We start from the raw sequence: 23,429 nt of genomic DNA, 5'->3' as shown, positions 1-23,429 counted from the left end.
TTACTTTATGTACTTTATGTATATGTTTTAAACTGAGTCAGATTTTGCTGGGTAACAAACCACTCCCATATCCACAGTGGCTATTGCAATGTTTATTCTGAGATCTTGGGTATAGGTCACCTGAGGATTGCCTGGGCTTTAATTCAGGTCAGCTCCCCTTATCTCTCATTTGAGGAATTGGGCTCAAGGGACAGGAGCTGTCTCAGGCCATACCTTCCACCTGTCAGAGGACAGGGCGTACATGGACAAACTCAGCCAACACATTCAGAGTCTCTGGTTGGATATGCAGTAAGTGACGGCCACTCACATTCCAAATTGGCCAGGGCAAGTTCTGTGGCCCAGCTCAAAGTCACAGAACTGCAAAGTGGTACTTTGTTCACAGTGAACCCAAACCAAAGCAAGGTAGGTAGTGAAGGAGGAAGAATTGTGAATAAAACAAATAGCTGAATTTTAGAAGATCCTCAAGTGGCTGAAGCCCACAGGTGGCCTTCGGGAAGCCTCAGGGGATCAGCGATCTCTCCTATGGCCTGGAATAGGGGTTGGCAGACCTTTCCCTCAAAGCCAGAAGAGTACGTATTTCAGGTTTTTGGGTCATAGGATCTGTGTTGCAACTCCTGGCTTCTGCGGTTATGGATACAAACAGCTGTAGACAATACCTAGAGGAATGGGTGTGCAGCTGGGTTTCAGTAAAATCGTTATTTATGAATATAAACAGGGGCTGGATTTGACCGTGGATCATAGTTGGTGGACTCCTCGTTTAGAGTCAAGCCCTGATTTCTATCAGGCTGTCAACAATAAGAGAGTAATACCGCCTTGTTAGTTGGGAAGCTGCTGTTGAGTCCAATAATACCCCACCCACCATTCAGCATTGTTAGCTGTAAACAGTGTTCCGTGGCATTGAATTTTCTAGACAGCCAAAGCTTATTGTCTCTAAATATGAAACCTCATTCTGCTTAACTTATTTTCCATGAAAATTTCTGTAAAGGGAGTAGAAGATCCTTGGTCTTTCCAAGGATGATGGGGAAGGCGATTTAACCTTCCTGGTGGATTCAGTATTATCTTTCACAGTGTTTTTGGCAGAGGACTTTGAGGTGTGCCTAAGTAGGGGCAGTAGGTGTGCTCAGTGACCCTACTTTCTCTTGTGGTTATATTTTTGTATGTGTAACCACTTCATTGAGATATAATTCACCCATATAGAATCTATAACTTGATGGCTTTTAGTTTGTTCACAGGGTTTTGCAATTATTACCACAAATCAATTTTAGAACATTTTCATCACCCCCAAAGGAAATTCCAGATCCTTTAGCTGTCACCTCCAATCCGCTCCCATCTACCCCTCCCAATGTGGCTGAATTTTTAATGAGCTTTTGAGGGTCACCTCTTGGAATCTGCTGCCCTTGTTTCTTGGCCCTAACAGGCTCAGCCCTGGCCTTGGAGAACAGAGTGAGGGAGCTTCTTGAATGCTCACTGTGCTCTGCAAGTATACACCCAATAGAGACTTACATTGCCTCTAACATGTGTGCATCAGAACTATATCACCTGATAATGTAGCTTTAACTTTTGTCTTTTATTATACCTGGTTATTTCTTCATTTGTATTCTGCTTTGGAGGAGTTGCCCTTTGCAATTTTCTGCTTTTTGAATATACATGTGTGTTGGTTTGAGACCTGGTCAAGTAACGTGTTTCACACTCAAGTGTTTTATTCGTTTTATCTATTTCGCCTTACTGCTTATTGTTGGGCTGTAGTCAAGGTTTTAGGGATGAGTTTTTAGTCTTTTAATATCCAGATGATCTCACTTCATGTTTTGAAAAAGTAACCATTGTTCGCCTATAACCAGAATTTCCTGCCTAGGAAATAATTTAGATGAACAATAAAGCAGCAAACTGCATTTAATGGAAGAGGCACAGTAGGCATTATGATTTTACAAAATTGTGTTCTATTAATAATATAAAGTTTTCCTGATTCAACATCTGACTGTTTTTCTCAGAGTTTAACCTTCAACACTAATTGACTTTCATTCCATAGTAAAAGCTAATTTTAGGGAGGACGTGGACCTAGAACTCTGGCAGCTCCTCAGCTCAGGCTGCCTTGAAAGTTTTAGAGAGGGTAACTATAAGTACCGGGTTTTTGGAAAACAGAAAGCAATTGTAAGTGTAAAAAGTTAAAAATTTCGGGATCCCTGGGTGGCGCAGCGGTTTAGCGCCTGCCTTTGGCCCAGGGCGCGATCCTGGAGACCCGGGATCGAATCCCACGTCGGGCTCCCGGTGCATGGAGCCTGCTTCTCCCTCTGCCTGTGTCTGTGCCTTTCTCTCTCTCTCTCTGTGTGTGACTTTCATAAATAAATAAAAAAATTAAAAAAAAAAAGTTAAAAATTTCATAACAGGAGAGATTGCACTTGAACCTACAAATTAGAGCGACAAGAGTTAAGAGGTAAAGAGGGAGATTGGTGAGATAAAGTATAATCTACTTTATTTTTGTTATGGAGAATCAGAAAATATAGCTTTACCTCCAAATGGCTTAAAGGTAACTACCCATATCAGTAAGGATTGGGTTTGGCTGCACAGAACAGCGGCTTCACCTGGTAGGATTTATTTAGTGATGGTAGCTCTCCAGGAATGTTTGTGTTATTATTACTGTTGTTTGTTATCATTGTAAAAAGTACAGCTGGATCCCTACATAACTTTCACACCCAGTAAAATCCAGATCACTCGAAGATAGAATGTCAAGAATGAAGCCATAAAAGTGGAAGACGTAAATTATTACTGGACATTTTAATAATCTTGAGGCTGGCAGCGCCATGCTAAAGCCTGATACTATAAAAGAATGATGGATCACTTTGACTATTTAAAAATTAAGCCTTACACAGGGATTCTTGCTGTAAGACGATGTGCCTGTTCCTGAAAAGCTTGCATGTTCTGCAAAATTGTTGGCCAGAAATAACAGGAATTATTTGGCGACTTTGTAACCAGAACATTAAAAACATTAACCAGAACATTGTGCTACAAAGCACAAACTGTACCGTGGGAGATAAGTTGAGGCGGACCAAAGGCTAGGAGGCATGCAGGAGGGGGAGGGTCTGGGGCCTTCCGCTCCCATGAAGGGGGGCACAGGAGGAGATGCAGCCTCTGCAAGCAGAGAGCCATGCAAGGCTGCGACACACCTTCTTAGGAATAGAGCTCTACTTGTAGCACATATTTTAAATCTCTTTAAGGGATCCCTGGGTGGCGCAGCGGTTTGGCACCTGCCTTTGGCCCAGGGCGCAATCCTGGAGACCCTGGATCGAGTCCCACATCAGGCTCCCGGTGCATGGAGCCTGCTTCTCCCTCTGCCTATGTCTCTGCCTCTCTCTCTCTCTCTCTGTGACTATCATAAATAAATAAATAATTTAAAAAAAAACCTCTTTAAAATAGGGCTGAAAGGGCTCCTGCCTGTGCAATATAAGAGCACTTCCCTACTTACCATCGGCATATGAGCTCCCAGTAGAAAGTCCTGTAGCAGCACATAAGGCTGTGTGGGGAAAGCCAGAAAACACGAGTAGGCTTGCAAGACCAGGGACAAGCTGGGAGGTGGGTGGGGCATGGGAACAATTGCATTATATTTGATTGACAAAGGGTTAATATAAAGTTTCTCTGTGTATATTGGCAGTAAAGAAGAGATAAGCAAGAAAAAATATTTGTGAGCATCCTGTAAAAGAACTATTAATGGCCAATATGTCCATGAAAAGATGTTGAGTATTATTAAGAAATAAATGCTACTGGCCAGCATGTACATGAAAAGGTGTTCAGTATCACCAGTCTGGAGGGAAATGCAAACCCAAACCACAACGAGAGATCAACTCACAGCTGTTAGAACGGCCAGTATGGGAAAGAAGAAACAGCTGGTGTTGGTGAGGATGTGTCGAAAAGGGACCCCTTGTGCGCTGTTGATGGGAATGTAGATTGGTGCAGCCACTAAAGAAAGGATATTTATTTCAGTGTTCTTTAACTGCACAGATATGAAATGTTTATGGGTGAGGAATTACATAACTGTGAATTGTATTATATGCTGAAAGTGGAATCCTACTCAGCCCTGAAAAAGGAGGTGGATCAGAATTTATTGCCTTGGAGAGATGCTAGTGATAAACTGATAACATCGCCAGTGAATTTTCCAAGGCATGTGGAGGGGGGAGAAATAAAATCACAGGAAATAGAAAAGAGATTTTTCAGAGTGTTTTGGAATTAATAACTGTGTCCGGTGCTTTTGGACGTTTTTCTTTCTTCTCCTTTTAAATCTCTGGCAAACTCACCTGTGAAATTCTCATCGATCATCAAGTACTGGTACCTCTCCCTTCAGAGTGTTTCCTGAATCTAGCCACTTCTACCTGCCTGTGTCATTCTCGCCTGGACTGTAGCATCCTGGCTTAGCCCCAACTGGGAGTCCCTTCAATCTGTCCACACAGCAGCCAGAGAGACCTGTTTAATACTTGAGTCAGATCATGGCACTCTTGTCACAGTAAGGTCAGACCTCCTGCCATGGACTAAAGGTTCTGGGAGCTATGGACTGTCTCCCCTCACCTGCATTGCTCTACCTCCCCTGGCTCCAGCCACACTGGATGCCGCTGGCCTTTTTATTTATTTATTTTTTTTATTTTATTCTTCCCTGTGTTAGAATACTGTACCCCTAGATCTTCATTCCAGTTTCTGCTCCAGTGACCTTTCCCTAGAAATGAACAACTAATTGATATTTGTGGCTTTATAATATTCCATCGGGGATCCCTGATGGAATAGGGAACAGCGGTTTAGCATCTGCCTTTGGCCCAGGATCCTGGAGTGCTGGGATTGAGTCCTGCATCGCTCTCCCTGCATGGAGCCTGGTTCTCCCTCTGCCTGTGTCTCTGCCTGTCTCTCTCTCTGTGTCTTTCATAAATAAATAAATAAACAAATAAAATCTTTTACAAAAAATTCCATTAAGTTGGTATGATTTACGTAAATACTGCCCTTTTGCTAGACATGAAGGTTGTATTTGGCAATGCAATGAATATCTTTTTTAATTTTTAAAATTAAGAATTTTAAAATTCAAATATAAATAACTTATAGCATTAATTATTGCTATAAGTTATATTATATTATATATTATATATAATATATTATATTGCTATACACCGGACTGTATCAGGTGTACAATATAATGAGCCAACAGTTCTTTACATTCCTCACTGCTCATTGAGATCAATGTACTTTTAATCTGCTTTATCTATTTCATCCCCCACCCACCTCTCCTGTGGCAACCCAGTTTATTCTCTGAATTTAAGAGTCTGTTTTTTGTTTATTTTTTTTGCAGTGAACATCTTTTAAAAAGTGTGTTGAAGATGGAACTGTTAATATATAGGAAATGTGCAGAAATAATTTACAGGTATTATGACCCCATTTGTATTTGATGAGCTTTTGTCGTTTTAACTTCGGATCTCCTAAGTAGTTGGCCCAAGTTAGGGTGATAATTGTTCAGGCAAGGACAATTTTTAACAGCTTTGTCGAGGTATAATTTACATAACCATATAATTCCCCCATTGTAAGTATGCAATTTGGAGATATTTTGAGTAGATTTAGAGTTGTACTACTGCCAGAGTAGCTGTACCATTTCCCATTCCCGCCTGCAGTGTATAAGGGTTCTAGTTGCTTCACATCCCCTCTAACTCAATCCACTGTGTGTCTTTTCTGTTATAGACATTTTAATGAGTGTGTAGTGGTATCGCGTTGAGGTTTATCATCAGGGACACTTTTGTTATTTGGGTTTTTTTTTTAATTTGTTAAAATGTATGTAACATTTCCCACTTATCCATTTTTAAAGTGTGTTATTCAGTGGCATTTGGTGCATTCAAATGTGTGTAAGCACCATCTATTTCTGGAACATTTCATCATCCCCAAAGGGAGCTTCCTACCTGTTAGTGCTCACTCCTGTTCTTCCCTCCTCTTACCCTCTGGCAACTACTGATCTGCTTTCTATCTCTATGGCTTTATGTGTTCTGGATATTTCATATAAATGGAACCATATCATATGTAGTCTTTTGTGAGTGGCTTCTTTCACTTAGCATGATGTTTTGTAGCAGGTATCCTTTTTATGGACAAATAACATTCCGTTGTATCGATGTACTACATTTTCTCTGTCAGTTCATTGGTTGGTCAACATTGGGTTGTTTCCACCTTTTGGCTACTGGGAAGAGGGTAGCTGTGGACAAGATTTTGTGTGAATACCCACTTTTAGTGCTTTTGGGTATAACCCCGGAGTGGAATTGCAGGGTCAGATCATGATTCTGTGTTTAACTTACTCAACAACTGCCACACTGTTTTCTAGAAGGGGCACCCTCAAGTATGATAGAGAGTGATACTAATACTAATACACAGGAACAGCAGGCATGAACTGGTGCTGTCTTGGGCAAGCCAAGACAAATGGGCACCCTTGCTCAACCTACCCCTCCACCTGCTCCCTTCCCTTCCCTTCTGGCGTCAGCTACCATCCAGATGGTATGCTTGGTTCTTTTGTATGTTCTTCAACATCTGGTCCACGTGTATCGTTTCTTGCCCCTGAGGTGCTGAGGTCCCCAGGTCCCCAGTCTGAGAGAGAAAAGGAAATCCCTAATGCTTGTGACTGTCGTTTATTTCTTTAAAAAAAAAAAAAAAAAAAAGTGATAAAACATACATAACATAAAACTTATCATTTTAGCTATTTTAAGGGTATAGTTACCTCTCCAGTGTTGAGCAAGTACTGCCTTCATCCTTTCCTAGAACTTTGTCATTTTCCCCAGCTGAAACTCTGTACCCTCTAAACACCAACCACCCATCCCCCCCATCCCTCAGCCTACGTCACCACCATTCTGCTCTCTATCCCCATGAATTTGCTACTCTAGGTACCTCACATAAGAGGAAGCATTCAGTGCTCGCCCTCTTAGCTGTGACTTATTTCGTATAATGTCTTACAATATCTTACTTTGTATAATGTCTTCAAGGTTCATCCATGTTGTAACATGTGCCAGAATATTCTTCCTATTTAAGGTTGAATGATATGCTGCTGTGTGTATAGACTGCATTTCAATGTTCATTCATTTATCCATGACCGCTTGGGTTGCTTCTGCCTTTTTAGCTGTTGTGAATAGTGCTGCTATGAACATGGATGTACAAGTATCTGTTCAAGTCTCTGCAGTCACTTCTGGATATATACCCAGATTTGAAATTGTTGTATCATAAGGTAGTTCTGTGTTTAACTCTTTTGAGGAAACTGGTTATGCATGTTTTTATCAGATGCACTGTAAACATGATTATATATTTTGCGCTTTAGATTTTTTTTGGATTCCTTTCTTAGATTTAATCCTATATGTGAGAGTACTGGTTTGAGGGTCATGACACATTTTTTGGTTCTCTCAACATGCTGTCAAGCTGTTTACTGCCAGTGTTGTTCCAATTTATACCAGCTCCATCTGTTTAAACACTAATTCAGCTGTGAGCACTTTAATTGCAATCATCACATCGACCCTGGCTATTTTCTTTCCTTTTTTTTTTTTTTTAAAGATTTTATTTATTCATAAGAATACACAGAGAGAGGAGAGAGAGGCAGAGGCACAGGCACAGGGAGAAGCAGGCTCCATGCAGGGAGCCCGATTTGGGACTCTATCCCGGGTCTCCAGGATCATGGTCTGGGCCAAAGGCGGTGCTAAACCGCTGAGCCACCTGGGCTGCCCTCCTGGCTATTTTCATGTAAAATTATCCCCCCCCCTGGTAATTTAACAATTATAAAATATACACTTTTAAGAGAAATTATCAAGGAAATTAGAAGACCAAAGTAATTTTTAAAAATTATTTATTTATTTTTTTATGAGAGACACAGAGGCAGAGACATAGGCAGAGGGAGAAGCAGAAGCAGGATCCTCGCAGGGAGCCCAATGTGGGACTCATTGCCGAGACCCTGGATCACACCCTGAGCCTAAGGCAGATGCTGAACCACTGAGCCACTCAGGCATCCCAAGACCAAAGTATTTTTTGGGTTTATCACATGATAAAACATCCCAATGGGTTGTAATACTCCCTATTTTCTGTGCAGGTTTAGCTTTGGACTGAATTTATGCACATTAATTTTGCCTTTTAAAATAAATTTCCATAGAGTTCAAGCTGTATGTCTCAGTATTAGAATCAATTCGACCTGTAATGTAGTATCATCTGCTTTTGTAGATTTTTTTTTTTTTTTTTTTAGATTTTATTTATTTATTCGAGAAAGAGAGAATGTTCGCACATGAGAGAGCAAGCAGGAGCACAGGAGCAGAGGGAGGGGTAGAGGGAGAGGGAAAGCAGGCTCCTCACTGAGCAGGGAGCCCTATGTGGATCCTGGGTTCATGAGCTGAGCTGGGCCAAAGGCTGATGCCCAACCGAGTCACCCAGGCATCCCTGTAGATTTCTATACAAAGCCCATCAGAGGTCCTATTTCTGAAAAACTGGATTTGGTTCTGCCATTTTAGGAGGCTCCCCAGCAGGATCCGCCTCCTTTGCTTTGCCCTGCCACCTCTTGCCCTCTCTTCTTGCACAACAAAGAATCTTTGCACAACAAAGGTCAGTTGCACAAGATTGCCTTGGGTCCTGTCCTGTTGGAGCTCCTGCTTGTGAACTGGCCCTCTTTCAGATCGGCAGTCTCTGCTGCTGTGCTCCTGGCTGGTAGGTGTCCTCTAAGCTGGTGTTCACGTGTGATTATGTGGTAACTCAGAACCTGACACCCAGTGTATGTGGAATCTACCTCGTGTAATTGTTTATCCTTTTTTTTTTTTTTAGAAAGAGGTGCTTCTGCTGGCAGTTAGGGTCACAGCCATTGCTGAGAACTCCCCAGTGTAGGTTTTTCTTTCTGTAGTTGGCCTTTTCTTTACGTTCCCGTATGGGTTTCTCTGTGTGGCCTTGCCTCTCCTGTAGACCCATTTGCGCTGCTGCCAGCAAGGGAGCTGGCCCTCAGTGGGGGAGAAGCAGGAGAGGAGGGGAAGGAGGACTCGTGTTTGTGCCTTCCAGGGCTGAAGTGTGAGCCACTGTGCTTCAGGGAGACAGCAGGGCCTCATCTCTGGACCCCCTACAGCTTAGCCATGAGACCTCCTTGCTGCCCTGAACTTCGTAGGCCTTTCCCCTGTGTAAGGAGAATGAGAGGACAAGGATGTGCCCGCAGGGGGCCCACACTAGTTCTCATGGGGAGTCTGAGAATGGTCTTGTGTGCAAGTAGGGACAGGGTGGAGGTGTGGGCCGGATGGAGCCTGCAGAGAGACCTCCTTGCCCTTGCATACTGTTTGAATGTTGAGCCACATGCCTTACTTAACTGATTTTGTTTTTAAAGAAAGCAGGTTCAGTTAGTCAAGACCACGAGGGGCTAAGTGTCAACTCTCAAATGTTGGTGTGCAAAAACCCCTTGTAGGGCTTGACTTAGAAGTCAGTTCCTGGATTGTACCACATAGATCCTGGTACAGGAAGTCTAGAGTGGAGCCTTGGGGGTCATCTAAAGGTCCCTCATAGAGAAGCCTGCCTGTTGGCAACATCACCCCCATGTACAATTCATGGGAGATTCCTTCCCTGGAGAGTCCTTGCCAGGACCCACTAGACTGGGAGTGAGCCATGTGTGAATTAGGGTTAGGAGGAAGTAGACTAGGATGTGGGGGGCCAGCACAGCCACTTACTAGCAGACTCACTTGGGCTCCTCACATAATCTGAGACTTTGGTTTCCTTGTTTGTAAAATGTGTTCTTAATTCTCACCCTGCATGGGCTGCTGGTTTGTGAGAATACGAATAGATGAAATTCTGGAATAGGGACACATGCTTTGCATCATTCAGCGCATGTTTATTGAGCACTTACTGTTTACCAGGGAGGGTGCTGCCTAAACAGCGAGGGATAGATCAGCATTCAAGATGGCACTGTCACTTTCTGAGGCGTCTCATGTGTGGGCTATGCACCAGACTTGTGTCTGCGGCTAGTTGCTCAGTAACATTTAGGCACCACCTCAGCCTCTCTGAGGATAGTCTCCCCTTCCATTAGGTGAGGCAGTTGAGCCAGTAATTTTTAGCTCTAGTGGTCCCTTTGAGTTTGTGAAATCATAACTTTTGTCATGTAGAGCATAACTACTGATTTCCCTGAAGATGCTTAGGTAAGGCTCTTAACTGTGTGACCCTATAATAGGAATTTTCTAGAAAGACACCAATTAAAAAGTATCAGGCATGTCTCTGGCACCAGTATGGCCTGTAAATCTTTGCATCTGCACTCTTTAATCTTAATAATTTCAAGAAAAATGAATTATTTACAAGTCTGTACAAGTGGTTTACAAATGGCTGAGTAGGAGAAAGGTCTCATCTTGTGCAGTTTTTAAAACATTGTTGTGGGTTTACTGTCACTGCCGAGCATAATGATGGTAAGAGGCTTACTCCTCTCCAGAACTTCCCCAAGCACAGACCTGGGGTCACACTCCTCAGTTACCACTGATGTGGCCAAGTGGAAACATGGTGGGTAAAGAAATGGAATGGATTAGGGTAGGGGAGGCAAAAATAGAAAATAGATTAGCTTTTAGAATATGGCCAGGTATGTTGAGTTAAGGTTCCTTTACTTTTCCTTTGATCGTCACCTTTACTATAGTCTAGAACATTCTCCCAAGGCCTAGAGTGAGACACGAAGATGGGAAATCCCAGAGCACAAACAGGAGGCACACACACGTTTTAATGTGGCCCTTGGATGTTTACAAAATTCAAAGTGAGTATCTAACATTTAAAGTTCAAAAAATCTCATGTAAAAATGCAGATTCCTGTCCTCTCAGAAGAAATCAGCATGTCTGGCGCCATGAGCACCTCTTGGGTGGAGCAGGATGTGATGTACTCACAGCCCTTGACCTGGCTGCTCAGACATGTTTAGGGCAGGGATAGAACTCTTCTGCAACCTCATGCTTTTGTTCAGTAGATGCAGAAACTGAGTTACAGACGGATGAAGATAGGACCTGCTGGGGTGAAAGGGAGAAGTTGGGGACAGAACCAGGCCTGGGGTCCCCTCCTTCAAACTCTTGGAACGATGCTGCTGCCATAGTTGGGTCCCAGGCACCCTCCAGCAGGTGGCAGTCATGCTGCTGGCTTGCCTCACTCACCGTCTATCTCTTCCCTGACTTGACCCTGTGTTTCCCTGATTTTGCTACGTTCTTCTCATGAAACTCTCCTCTTGGGATCCCTGGGTGGCGCAGCGGTTTGGCGCCTGCCTTTGGCCCAGGGCGCGATCCTGGAGACCCGGGATCGAATCCCACGTCGGGCTCCCGTTGCATGGAGCCTGCTTCTCCCTCTGCCTGTGTCTCTGCGCCTCTCTCTCTCTCTCTGTGTGACTATCATAAATAAATAAAAATTAAAAAAAAAAAAAAACTCTCCTCTTTATCCAGCGCTATTCCCCCTCTCTTTTTGTTCTTTCTTCTTCCCTTGCTGTTGCCCCTGGATTTCCTGGAGACTGGGTGAGTGTGTAGGTTGCTTCTCCCCTGCATCTGTGCAATTCTCTCCTCTCCTGGGCCTAGCCTTCCAGCTTCAGTGCTCCAGGCAGGAGGCCCAGAAACTCCAGTGGAGCCACCCTCCCTCCCTGATCTGGGGGTGGCCACCACTCAGAGCATGTAAGTGCATGGTCCTTGGATACACTGATTTCTTCTGAGAGGTCAAGGATCTGTGTCTTTACATGAGACTCCCTAATTTTAAAATGTCAGGCCTTAATGTAGAGTTTCTCCCTCTGCTATGAAATGTTAAACATTATCTTGGGTGCCTGGCAAATTCCATGAAGCAGGCATGTCACCTGTGTATCAGAGGGGCCTCCTTCGAGCCCCTCTGTGGGAATGAGGATCTAGCCCAAGTCAGATGTGGGGTGGACATAGCTGCACCTATCACCCCAGACCTTCCAGATATCTAGCAGTCTCCAGCACCCTGCCCCACCTCCCAGGCAGCCCTAGATGTAGCCCTCATCCTCAGGTAGGAGGACCCACTCCAAATCTTATGTCTTGGAGAAAGCCTAGGAGGGATTGGAGTTCTGAACAGGTGAAGAGACCCACTGTGGTTTGCTCCCAAAGTGGTGCCATAAGAATAGGGGGTATTGGATTGAATCTGTGTTTGCTGAGTGACTGAGAGGATAATCACTTCCCCGTGGGACTTGCCTCCATGCTGAATGAAAGCCTAGGGGCAAGCCAGGAGGGGCGCGAAAACACTTGGCACTAGATGGCGCCACCTCCCCTGTGCTGAAGGCTGGGCGTTGGTCCATCCTGGGGACACAGGGCTGACAGACTAGCCCTGCACCCACTGCTCATTTTTCCTTGCCTTTGTCCCCATTATTTATCCAGCACTCAGCTAGCACTTACTGTTTGTTGCCCAGCTGGATGTAAAGGTGGCTAACTCAGTTCTTTCTCCTGAGGGGCTCATAGTTAGTGCAGAAGGGATTGCAGAAAACACTCAACATTGTAGCAAAACACTCAATGTACCATGTACATAGCCACAGGACTGGAGTCCAGGAAAGCTTGAAATACAGGGTGACCTTTAAGTGGTATTTTGAGATGGAGTTTGCTGGGCAGTGAAGGGCTTTCTAGGCAGTGAGGACAGCTGGTATAAAAACCAAGATTTGTGAAAAAATATCTTTAGCAAATGGTGAGAAGTTGATGTGGCTTAACCAAAGAGGTCTTGGATAAAACAGCAGAGCCTGCACTTGATAAGAGAGGATGTTTTAACAGAGACCGAGATAATAGTGGCTTCCACAAGGTAGACCTTTCTTTCCCTCCTCAAAGTCCCAGGGGAAGGGTAGACTCCATCAGGTAGATGGTCCCAGGCACCCAGGGTTGCTTGGGCGTTGCCTTTACTTGTATGATTTTTTTAAAAAATATTTTTAAAACATTTTTTATTTTTATTTTTTTAAGATTTTATTTACTTATTCATCAGAGACACAGAGAGAGAGAGAGAGAGAGAAGCAGAGTCACAGGCAGAGGGAGGAGCAGGCTCCATGCAGGGAGCCTGATGTGGGACTCGATCCCAGGTCTCCAGGATCATGCCCTGGGCTGAAGGCGGCGCTAAACCGCTGAGCCAGCCGGGCTGCCCTACTTGGGTGATTGAAGATGGTTTCAGCACCAGCTACCTCTCTGTATGTGACAGCTGGAGAAGCCATGGCCTAGAAGCTCTGTTCTCATCCTGTTACCCGGACTTGGGGACATAACCTTACTGCAAGGGAAGATGGGAAATGTAGTTTTCGGCCAGGTGGCCCTGTGCCTAGCCACACCTTGGGAATTCCATTACCAAAAGGAAGAAGCAGAAATTGGATATTGGGAAACCTCTGTCCCATCGGCTTCTATCTTAGGAAAGCGTGGGCTGAAACATGAAGCACTTTATAAAGAGCCAGGAGGTTTGTAAAGCAGGGCAGTACCATGTTTTCAAAAAGCATCCTCTTTCCACAGATGGCACCAGTGGCCATGTGGCCAGCAACCACGGGGCTGTTGTAGTAACTCAGGAAGGAGGAGATCTACCCTGACTGCCTGGGTGAGCCTGGCCTTTTGATAGTTTGACAGGCTGGGCATTAGTGGGTTCCCAGCTATGGTTGCTGCACATCTGACTGAAGCCAAGGACCTGTTTGGATCTGAGTTCAATCAGCAGGCTGATGCCCTTTATTTGAGGTTTATCTGAGGACATGTTTTTATAGCTTGTTAATAATGTAAGTTGTGGGGGGTGCACCTGGGTGGCTTAGTTGGTTAAGCATCCAACTCTTGGTTCTGGCTCAGGTCATGAACTCAGGGTCCTGGGATCAAGCCCCTGTCATTAGGTTTTCAGTTCTGCTTCTCTTCTCCCTCCCCTTTGCCCCTCTCGCCATGCTCTCTCTCTCAAATAAAGAAACTTAAAAAAAAAATTGATGTGAGTTGGATCAGTGGAGAAATGACGACTGTCATTATATGTATATGTATAATGGGGTCCTTGCTTCCAGGTTGGGCCAAAAGTGCCCTTTTATACCATGAGCTTGAATAAGCTCCAGGAGAGGGGGCAGGGCCTTCTGGGGCCCCTGATCCTTCCTGGTTCTGCAGACAAGTTACTTCACTTCCTGTGCTCTAGAAGAGAAAATCATTCTCCTGCCTCCCTCATTTGTCAGTGTGTTTAACTGCACATCCCTATATGCTTGTGGAGCCATCTTCCTGCTGAGAACAGAACCTTCCTGATTAGAATATTCTGGGGATTCCCCAGTATTTCTTGTGTGCCTGCCTGGGAGACAGGTGGCAGAGGGGAAGGGTATAGATTTCAGACAGACAGTTGAGGCTTCTCAGGCTGCCAAATAATAGCTGCGTGGCCTTGACCAACAAGATATTCAACTGCTCCTGTGAATCTCTGCTTCCTCATCTGCAAAACAGAACAAATATAACCTGTCCCAGGTTGCTCAGAGGGTCAGAGAGTGCCCCGCAGGCTTGGGGCTTGCAACAGTGCAGGCATTCCTGGGGAATTCTTGAAGGTTCTCATGCTATGTTTATCCAACCTCAGGCCTGCGATATGTCTTCTCCGTGAGGCAAATGTGGTGCTCCCCTCCAAAGGAGGACCCCTGGGCCTTTGGTCCTGCAGCCCAGGTCAGGTTGAGGAATGCTCCCTGGGTCTCTGTAATCCTTCCCTATGTTCTGATTCTCTGGGCCTTTCAGGCGGCTGGTAACTTGCTGTGTTCATATGGCTGGTCCCATTATGGCAAAATCAAATACAGTGTTTTCTTTTTAAAAAGGCATTTTGGCTCAGTCTCACCTTTCAATATTTTATCTCACCTGTCATCACATGCTCTGAGCGAAACAATCTCTCTTGGACATAAAGACCCACACTGTAAATAGGTTGCCCTTCAGCCCCGGAAATGTGGAAGGACAGGTCAAGTCTCAGAGTTTGAGCAGCTGCCAACGTGCTCAGAAGTGACATGGTATTCTTAGAAGGGACTTTTGTTTGAGATTGTTGCCTTCCCCACCACCAAAAGCAGTGACACCAGAAGATTCTAGCCTGTTGCGAGGGTGAGTCATGCAGGAATGTGTTGGTCCTCTGCCTGTTCTCCTAGGCATAGGCTGGCAATGCCTTTTGTGGAACCAATCTGTGCTCAGTTAAGAGACGCCTCCAGTTGGGGGTGACCCCACGTCCCCTCAGTCACAAGGCTGCCATTTTATAACCACGAGGCAGCCTTTCAAAATGAGCTTTGTGGAAACTTGTCACTTGATTGTGAGGGGAAACCGATTGCTTAATTATGAGCCCATCTTGAGCCTCTTGGGTGGCGTTTTGTTGGTGGTGGGAGGTGAGAAGAAACACAAGACCTCTGTCTTGAGGTTGGGCTGTTGGCTCTGGCCTCCGGGAGGAGGCAACTTCTGTTCCCAGCAGACCTTTGCAAAGTGGCAGAGCGGCTCTGGTCTGCTTTTCAGCTGGCTGAAATGCCAGGAGCGCTCCCAGTGACATTTCCCACACAACGCAGAGAATCCAAGTGTTCAGATGTTATCCCCCCTCCAGTCCCTATCTAAGAAAAATTCTAAATGTCTTCACTTTGTACTTATTTTTCTTCTCTTTCCTTAGTGCTTGCGAAACCACACTGACTTCCTGAATTGAAATGTTCTGCAGTGAAGCTTTGCATATTAAGTTGAGCGAAAAGGGGTTGTGCGGGGGAAGAGGGGTGCAAGAGGGTGTGTGGGGAGTGAGAAGGAGATAAGAGGAGTCTGACAGGTGCATTCAGTGGGGTCTTGCTCAAAGGGAGACACTTGGTCACTGAATGCTCCCTTTACCTGTGATTTGGTATTTTTTTGCCTGCCATGTAGCATAAACCATGAAGGACAGAGGGATTTTGGTAAGTCTCTGGCATAGCTGTTCTGGGCATGGGAGGCTCCGTATTCTACTTGAGTGTGAGCGGCTCTGTAGGCACTGCCTTGCTGCTTGCCTTTGCTTTGGTTCAGGCCAGGAGCAGCAAAGGGACTGATCTTCCCTGCTGTGCTGGCTTTGTTTCTCCAGTGAACTCCTGAACACCTGCCTGGGGCTCTTCCTACCACCTCCCCTTCCTGCTGGCCACACCCTGGGATTCGCTCCCACTGTTTGCACCACTCACTTCCTCCGTGGGTGTTCAGACGGGGCCTCCCTCCTTTGATGCCACCTTCCACGTCCTCAAATGACTCATGACTGTGATCTCTCATCAGCACCTCTTCCTTACTTTACCTTGCCCATGTGTGGTTTCCTGGTTCTTGAGAGGATTTTCTCCTCCTGCCTCTCCCTGCACTTTGGAGAGGGACAGGAGTCCGAATCTCATGCTCTGCTCTCCACCTTGATCCTGGCCCCCGCCTTTGTTTACTACTTCAAGGCAAGGACACTGTGCAATAACCTTCTTAATTGCTCTTACTGCATTCTTCTTTATCTTTCAAGTGATTTTTCTCATTGAAGCCTCATTCCTCGAATGAAAGACCCAGTTAACTCTCTTGCCCAGCCATGAGGACCACAGGTGCTTCGGTTTATTTATGGGTTCCCAAGACCTCCACTGCTCCCACCTGCCATTTACCATCAGGAGTCATGAATACTCTCTGTGAACTGGCCCAGTATGGTGACTGATGTCAAAATTAGTGGAGAGATCATCAACATGCATCCATTAGCATTTATTTACTTCACTGTTCTCAGGGGTAGAGAAATTGTGGAAGACTGGTCTTGTCCTGGGTACATTTGCTGTGGTGTTGTGTTTACAGTTTAATTAAAAGGCCTCTGTTGTAGTGTGCTTTATATGGGTTGATTTACCTTCATAAGCATTATAGGGCATCTTTTGAGCACAGTCTAGGCCAGGACCTATGAGGGGTACGGTGATAGATTGAGAACAACTGCTGATGGAAATTTGCCATCTCACAGGGGAATGTGTTGGATACTAAAATAGAATAGATAGATAGAAGATAGAATGTAACACTGCCAAAACACTGTATTAATATAGAAGGGAGGAGAGAGGTTAATTCTGCATGACTGCATGACGTGCTCAAAACACCAACATTTCTGGGATGATCCAGCTCTGCCTTCAATGGAGGAGCATTTGTTGCTTTAATGGGTGGAAGTCCCACAAGAATACAAGCACTGCAAGAGCAGGACCACGACTGTTGTGTTACTGTTGCATCTCCTGTGTCCCTGGGACTCAGGATGTATTTGGGTGGATGAATGGAAAGAAATACAGGCCGATCCACAATTCGGGGAATTAAATGAAGGCAAAATCCCAGATGAAGGGATGGCTTGACTGGTTAAGAGTAGCAGGAAGAAATTAGACATATTGGTGAAATTGTAACTGCTTTGGTTTATGCATCAAGTGATTGAAAGAGAATGGTCAGAGAAATAGTTGGGAAGAATGAGCCCAGAAAGCACACGAATTGTGGCTTTACTTCGAATGAAGTGGGCCGCTAAATGGTATAGGAACTATTTTGGGTAGGTCTTGTAAGTTTCAAGAATGGATTTTAAATTGGCAAAAAAGATCTCTGATGTGGCCGTAGCTGGCCTCTCCATGCTGTGGGTAAGTAGCTGAAGGTATCTGTTGAGGCCACAAGGCCAGTTAGCTGGCAGCAGCAAGGCCAAAACCATTTCTGGGCTCTCATTTCCCTATTTTCTTCTCTCCAGACGTGTGCAACAGCACCGATCTTCCGGAAGTCGAGATCATTAGCCTGCTGGAGGAGCAGCTGCCCCATTATAAGTTAAGAGCCGACACCATCTACGGTTATGACCACGACGACTGGCTCCATACACCCCTCATTTCTCCAGATGCCAACATTGACCTTACAACCGAGCAAATTGAAGAGACGCTGAAGTACTTCCGTGAGTAGTTCCTTTTGTTTGGTGAGGCACTGCAATGGCCCATGCTTCTTAGCTGTGGCCCTGCATGGGACTTTGTACTGGTTAGCAGGTCTTACAGCCTGCCATTCATGGAAGGGTGCTCCAGGAAATGTGGCTGTAGGGTTTAGTCTCACACATGGCCTTGATTTTGAGTGTTATGAATAGACATTTTAGTGTATTAGGGACCAAGTACGAAATTTCATTTGAACCAGTTTTCTCATAACTGTAGAGAAGAATTTGAAAATGCTCCCATTTCCCCCCTCTTACCAAAATACCATCTGAATCCTTAGAAACTCCCTGAGAAGGAGTTTGCATTTAAACCAAAGGTACTGGGAATTCTTGGCTGCTTAGTATTATTTATAGGACATAGCAAAACATGTATAACAAGGCTGACAATTTTTCTTCTTTTTTAAAAAATTGAAGTATAATTGATATATAACATTATATTAATTTTAGATGTACAACATAATGACTTGATATTTGTCCACGTTACAGAATGCACCACCACAATAAGTCTTGTTAACATCTGTCCCCATACAGAGTTAGAAAAAAATTTTTTTCTCATAGGGAGAACTTTTGAAATCTGCTCTCTTAGCAATTTTCAAATATGCAATACATAATATTAACTGTGGTCACCATGCTGTACATTTTATTCCCATGACATATTCATTTTATAACTGGAAGTTTGTACCTTTGACCCCCTTCACTTGTTTCTTCTACCTCCCCAACCTTCCTGCCTCTGGCAACCACCTGTCTGTTTTCTATATCTGTGAACTTAGTTTTCCAAGGCTAATGATTTCTGTATGAAAGCCCACTAAGCTGGTTATTCAGGAAAATCAAAAGGCTGCTCCAGTGACAAACTAGTTCTGCCTTGGGCTGACACCTGGTAGGGTGAGCAGTACACTAGGTGGGTTCTCTCCCCCGCCTCGCCCCCCACTTCCCAGTGTGTGAAACCTGATTTTGCAGATTTAGAAAACGTGATAATTTTAAAAATTCATGCTAATGATGTTTCTGATGTTCATTCAAGAGGTGCCTTTGTAGAAATAATTTTACTCTTTAGAAATTCACTGCAGCCCTATGAGATGGGTAGGACAGACCAGCTCTCCTTTGTCTTAAAACTTCTGACTTTAAAATTCCAGTCAACTTTAGCCTAGTCTAAATTAGTGATGTCACTTTGGAAGTGACATCATTTACATACCTGTGTATCATTATGTCACCTTTAAAAATAAAAAGTATAGCAATCTTGCTTCTACTTGATGGTAACATGATTCAAAACGAGCTTATAACAGCAGTAAGTTTTCTGTAATTATTGCCTCAATACAGAATGATCTCCAGTGTTCTTAAATTTGGGAAATCACTTATAATGAGTTGGAACTACAAGTTTCTCTTTTAGAAAGTATCTGGGGCTATTTTCACATTTTCTCTATTAGATGTTAATGAGGAAGGAATTTTGTTTAGACTGACCTGTGTTTTATACCTAAGACAAATCCTACGGTCTTTGTGAACACAGCAGATAATCCATTTCAACAGGAATAAAAATAGAATAGTCCATACCAGGGCAGATATGAAGCATGTTAGACTTGTACCAGTGTTCACATTGGAGCTTTAGAATTTCTGATGTGTCTGGTAGCATATAGGAAGCTCTTTGGCAGTCACTTCTGTTGACGCACGGTATCTGTTACACCAAGAGATGTGGTGGTGGGTAGAAAACTGTCCGGAGTCACGTCCTTGGCAGGTTCTGTATTTGGTTCCTTCAGACTGCTTCACGGTATAATTCACAGCAGAACTATTTTTTCAAAACTCCTCGTGTGTTACTTAATCTTCCTTAAGAGATTGTGTGATTCTGTTGGACCCTGCTTGGCTGTTTCTGTCACCGGAGGCTCCTGGATCCCTTCTCATACACAGATTAACCACTTACATTCACAGCATAGTGGGAACCATCCACAGGGAGTACTTCACTGTTTTTGTAGAATTTTCCTATGAATTGCTCCTTTCATCCCTGTGAAATGTCTGCAGTTTGGGCAGGGCTGGTTTGATTCTCAAGGAAGTAGAAGCATAGAATTTATTCCATAGTACTGATCTCCCATCTTTTCAAATACTTGCAACAGCAGACTTGAACAGACACTGTGGCTTATTTCTGTTTGTTCGTTCTGTTTTTATTTATTTATTTTTAAGATCGTATCTATCTATCTATATCTATCTATCTATCATCTATCTATTTATTTTAGACAAAGAGGATGTGTGCAGGAGAGCATGTGTGCAGGTGGGGGGTAGGGGCAAGGGAGAGAGAGAATCCCAAGCGGACTCCCTGCTGTGTGTAGAGCCTGAACTGGGGGCTTGATTGCAGTTGATCCTAGGACCCTGTGATCATGACCTGAGCTGAAATCAGGAATGGAACACTCTTAACCAACTGAACCACCTAGGTGCCCCAGTTACATATTTAAGGGAGGGAGAAAAAAAATATGATGGATTTTGGCAGTGGATAAAACAAATTATACTAAGATTAGAAGAAACAAAGTAAATGCTGAGCAGAGGTTCTAAAGGTTCTTAGAGCATAGTTTGCCCCAAGTCTGACCTTAATTCTGTATTTTCTTCTGTGATACTTGCACTTAGAGCAAAGTAGGTATTTGCTAACTTGATTAAATGAATGATCAGGGTTAGCTCTTACATATAGCACACTCCTCAGCAGGGATTTCAAACTGAGGTCCTAGGACCCCCAAAAAGTCTATAGAGGGAAATTGGGGATTCTGTGAAGTTCTAAAGGAATGAAACGATGTCTTTATTTTCACTAACTTCTAACTGAAATGCAGCATTTCCTGTCACTGTGAAGATAGAAAACAAAAAATGGTGGTATTAGCAGGACCTGTGACTTTTTCACCAATAGAAATCAAGATTTTCATGTCATGTTGCAGTGGAAACAGATACTTTGAAATACCACCTTTACTCATCACTGCTTTGAAATTACATTCATTATTAGGCATGCCGATAGCCCTTGCTATCTAATACATTGATAATGAAGCTCTTATAGCACAGACTTTTTGCAAGTTTTAATAACTGCATTGTAATACAATTGGTTTCCTTTTGTAGTCCTTTGTATTTTATGTTATGTTTTCAACTGTTTATTCTTTTTTTTTTTTAATTTTATTTATTTATTCATGAGAGACACAGAGACACAGGCAGAGGGAGGAGGAGGCTCCTTGCAGGGAGCCCAATGTGGGACTCGATCCCAGGTCTCCAGGATCACGCCCCTGGCCGAAGGCGGCACTAAACCGCTGAGCCACCCGGGCTACCTTCATCTCTTTCTTCTAAGGAGGGGTGCGTGAGCCTTGCCAAGCTGGCTGAGAGGTCAGTGGAAAGCACAGATCAGGGGCCCTGCTCTGTGCATGGTGTCCTCTTTGGGTTTCATTGTTTGTTTACACGTGCGTAACTAGGAGATGCTCTGGCCACGACACAGTGACTCACCTGTGTGTGTTAAATCAGTTGTGAGGTGTGTGAGAAGATAACAGAGCTGTTTCCTCTTAGGTTTATTTTCTTATCAGTTAGGACAGTGGTTCTCTGTTATGGGTGGGAGTGGGGAGAAGAGACCCTAGAGATTTTGATAATGGGAGATGAGGTTAAACTCAGTCCCCTTCCTTACAGGCTGTCCCTCAGAGTAGAGAAATTACACTTTGCCTTTTAAATCTGGCCCTTATCTGGCCTGTTGTTTTTGTTTGTTTTGTTTTTTAGTATATGTACTGCCAAAGTGAGTACTTTTATTTTTTTATTTTCAGTAGCCTCTGTGCCTAATGTGGGGCTTGAGCTCCCAACCCCGAGATTAGGAGTCATGCTTTGCCCATTGAGCCAGCCAGGTGTCCCTCACCTGGCTTGTTAAGAAGAGGTGTCTACCTTTTTGGGGGTCTACCTTTACCAGGTGGTAGAATGACCCTTTCAGGCAAATATTTAACAGGTTGATTTTTTGACTCCCGGGGAGTGTGGGAAACACAGAACATGAAAATGATTCACACAGCAAACGTACCCATAGATAGGGGACATTTAGGACTAAGTGGTCTAGGAGGAAGAAAGAACAGTCAACGTGTAGCCCTTGCCGGTATCAGGCACTGCTCCTAATTCCTTACATGTATCTCATTCAGTTCTCACAGTGACCTCTGGGAGAGAGTCTTGCTGTCCCCATCCTGCAGGTGAGGACACTGAGGCACAGGGAAGTTAAGACGCTTGCCCAAGGTCACACAGCTAGCACAGTGGGGTGCTGAATTTCAAACCTACGTTGTCTGGTTTGACTGCATGCTTTACTTTCTCAGAAGAGCAAAATGAGAAAACCATTTAAGAATAAAGCTTACTTGGAAAACATGATACAAAGAGCAAACCCTCAGTTTGACTGTATCAGGAACTATTTATTTATAAAATGTGTGTCCCACATATTCAAAATTCAACTTTTGTTTTTTCCCCATAAAGGTCGGTGTCCCAAGCGACAATCAGCCAGATATAACTTAATTTCAACTTGAGGTTTCCTCCCTTCTTCCCTGTGGTTTTGTCTCTGTCCTGTGGTCTGGAGGTCATGCTTCCCCATCTCTGGTGGAAATGACTTGTGGGTGCTGTGGACCTTTCTTGCCACACAGCATTCTGCAGACACCAGACATGAAGGCAGCTGTGTTGGTGCCAGGTGGCTGTGGTCCTCATTTCCAGGGCCTGCTCTCTGTAACTTTTTTTTTTTTTTTTTTTAAGATTTATTTATTTATTCATGAGAGACATACAGAGAGGGGGAGGTGGGGAGAGAGAGAGAGAAAGAGAGAGAGAGAGAGAGAGAGAGGCAGGCTCTTCTCAGGGAGCCCGATGTGGGACTTGGTCCCGGATTCCGGGATCAGGCCCTGAGCCGAAGGCAGATGATCAACCGCTGAGCCACCCAGGCGTCCCTCTCTGTATCTCTTTGGTTAAGGAGACAACTCGGTCAAAAGAAAAGAAAAGAAATCTCTTTATGTCTCAAGTGCATAGGATTCTCTGGCCATTTCAACTCTGACTTTACCTGGAATAATCTTTTTTCCTGAGGAGAAGAGAAGGTCATAAGGCAAATAAGAGTTTCAAGACATTGTTCTATTGTTTACTTTTGCTGTAAAGTAATCTCAATCAGCCAACAAGTATTTACTGAGCGCCTGGTATGCACCTGTAATCCTTTGTGAACTTGACTTGTTTGAGTTCCAGCTGAGGTTTTCTGGCTAAGGAAGTGAAAACATCTCTTGGATTATTGATTTTCTTCCCTTACCTAAGCAGAGACTTTGCCACTGGCTCGGGCTAACCCAGGAAGCCCTCAAGGCCTCTGCTGGCATCCTGCACGGGGTGGCTTGCCTTGCTTATTCGGGAGAAGCCAATAGGGTCCGGGGACTTCCACATTCAACCAGGTCCCTGTGCCATTTTAAATTTTTTAAAAAAAGATTTGTCTATTTATTTATTCATGATGGGGGGGGGGGTGGGCAGAGACACAGGAGGAGGGAGAAGTAGGCTCCATGCCGGAGGCGACGTGGGACTCGATCCCGGGACTCCAGGATCGCGCCCTGGGCCAAAGGCAGGCGCTAAACCACTGAGCCACCCAGGGATCCCCCATTTTAATTTTTTAAAGTTTA

At 44.3% G+C, this 23,429-nt stretch overlaps 1 protein-coding gene across 5 annotated transcripts in view; it reads left to right on the top strand.

Moving 5' to 3' along the window:
- The window catches only part of TRAK1 (trafficking kinesin protein 1), a 120,789-nt gene that overhangs the window by 14,937 nt on the left and 82,423 nt on the right, over positions 1 to 23,429 (top strand). For all 5 annotated transcript variants that reach the window (XM_077865643.1, XM_077865634.1, XM_077865635.1 and 2 more), the window contains exon 2: positions 17,602 to 17,796. Coding sequence is in view for 4 of the 5 variants with exons in the window: in XM_077865634.1 (XP_077721760.1) it covers positions 17,602 to 17,796 (195 nt within the window). In the remaining variant the exon portion in view is untranslated. The remainder of the gene's footprint in view (positions 1 to 17,601; positions 17,797 to 23,429) is intronic.

The sequence above is a fragment of the Canis aureus genome, chromosome 22, assembly GCF_053574225.1.
Source record: "Canis aureus isolate CA01 chromosome 22, VMU_Caureus_v.1.0, whole genome shotgun sequence".
Classification (NCBI taxonomy): Eukaryota; Metazoa; Chordata; class Mammalia; order Carnivora; family Canidae; genus Canis; species Canis aureus.
The sequence above is the reverse complement of the archived record's forward strand: the minus strand, read 5'-3'. Positions and strand labels throughout refer to the sequence as shown.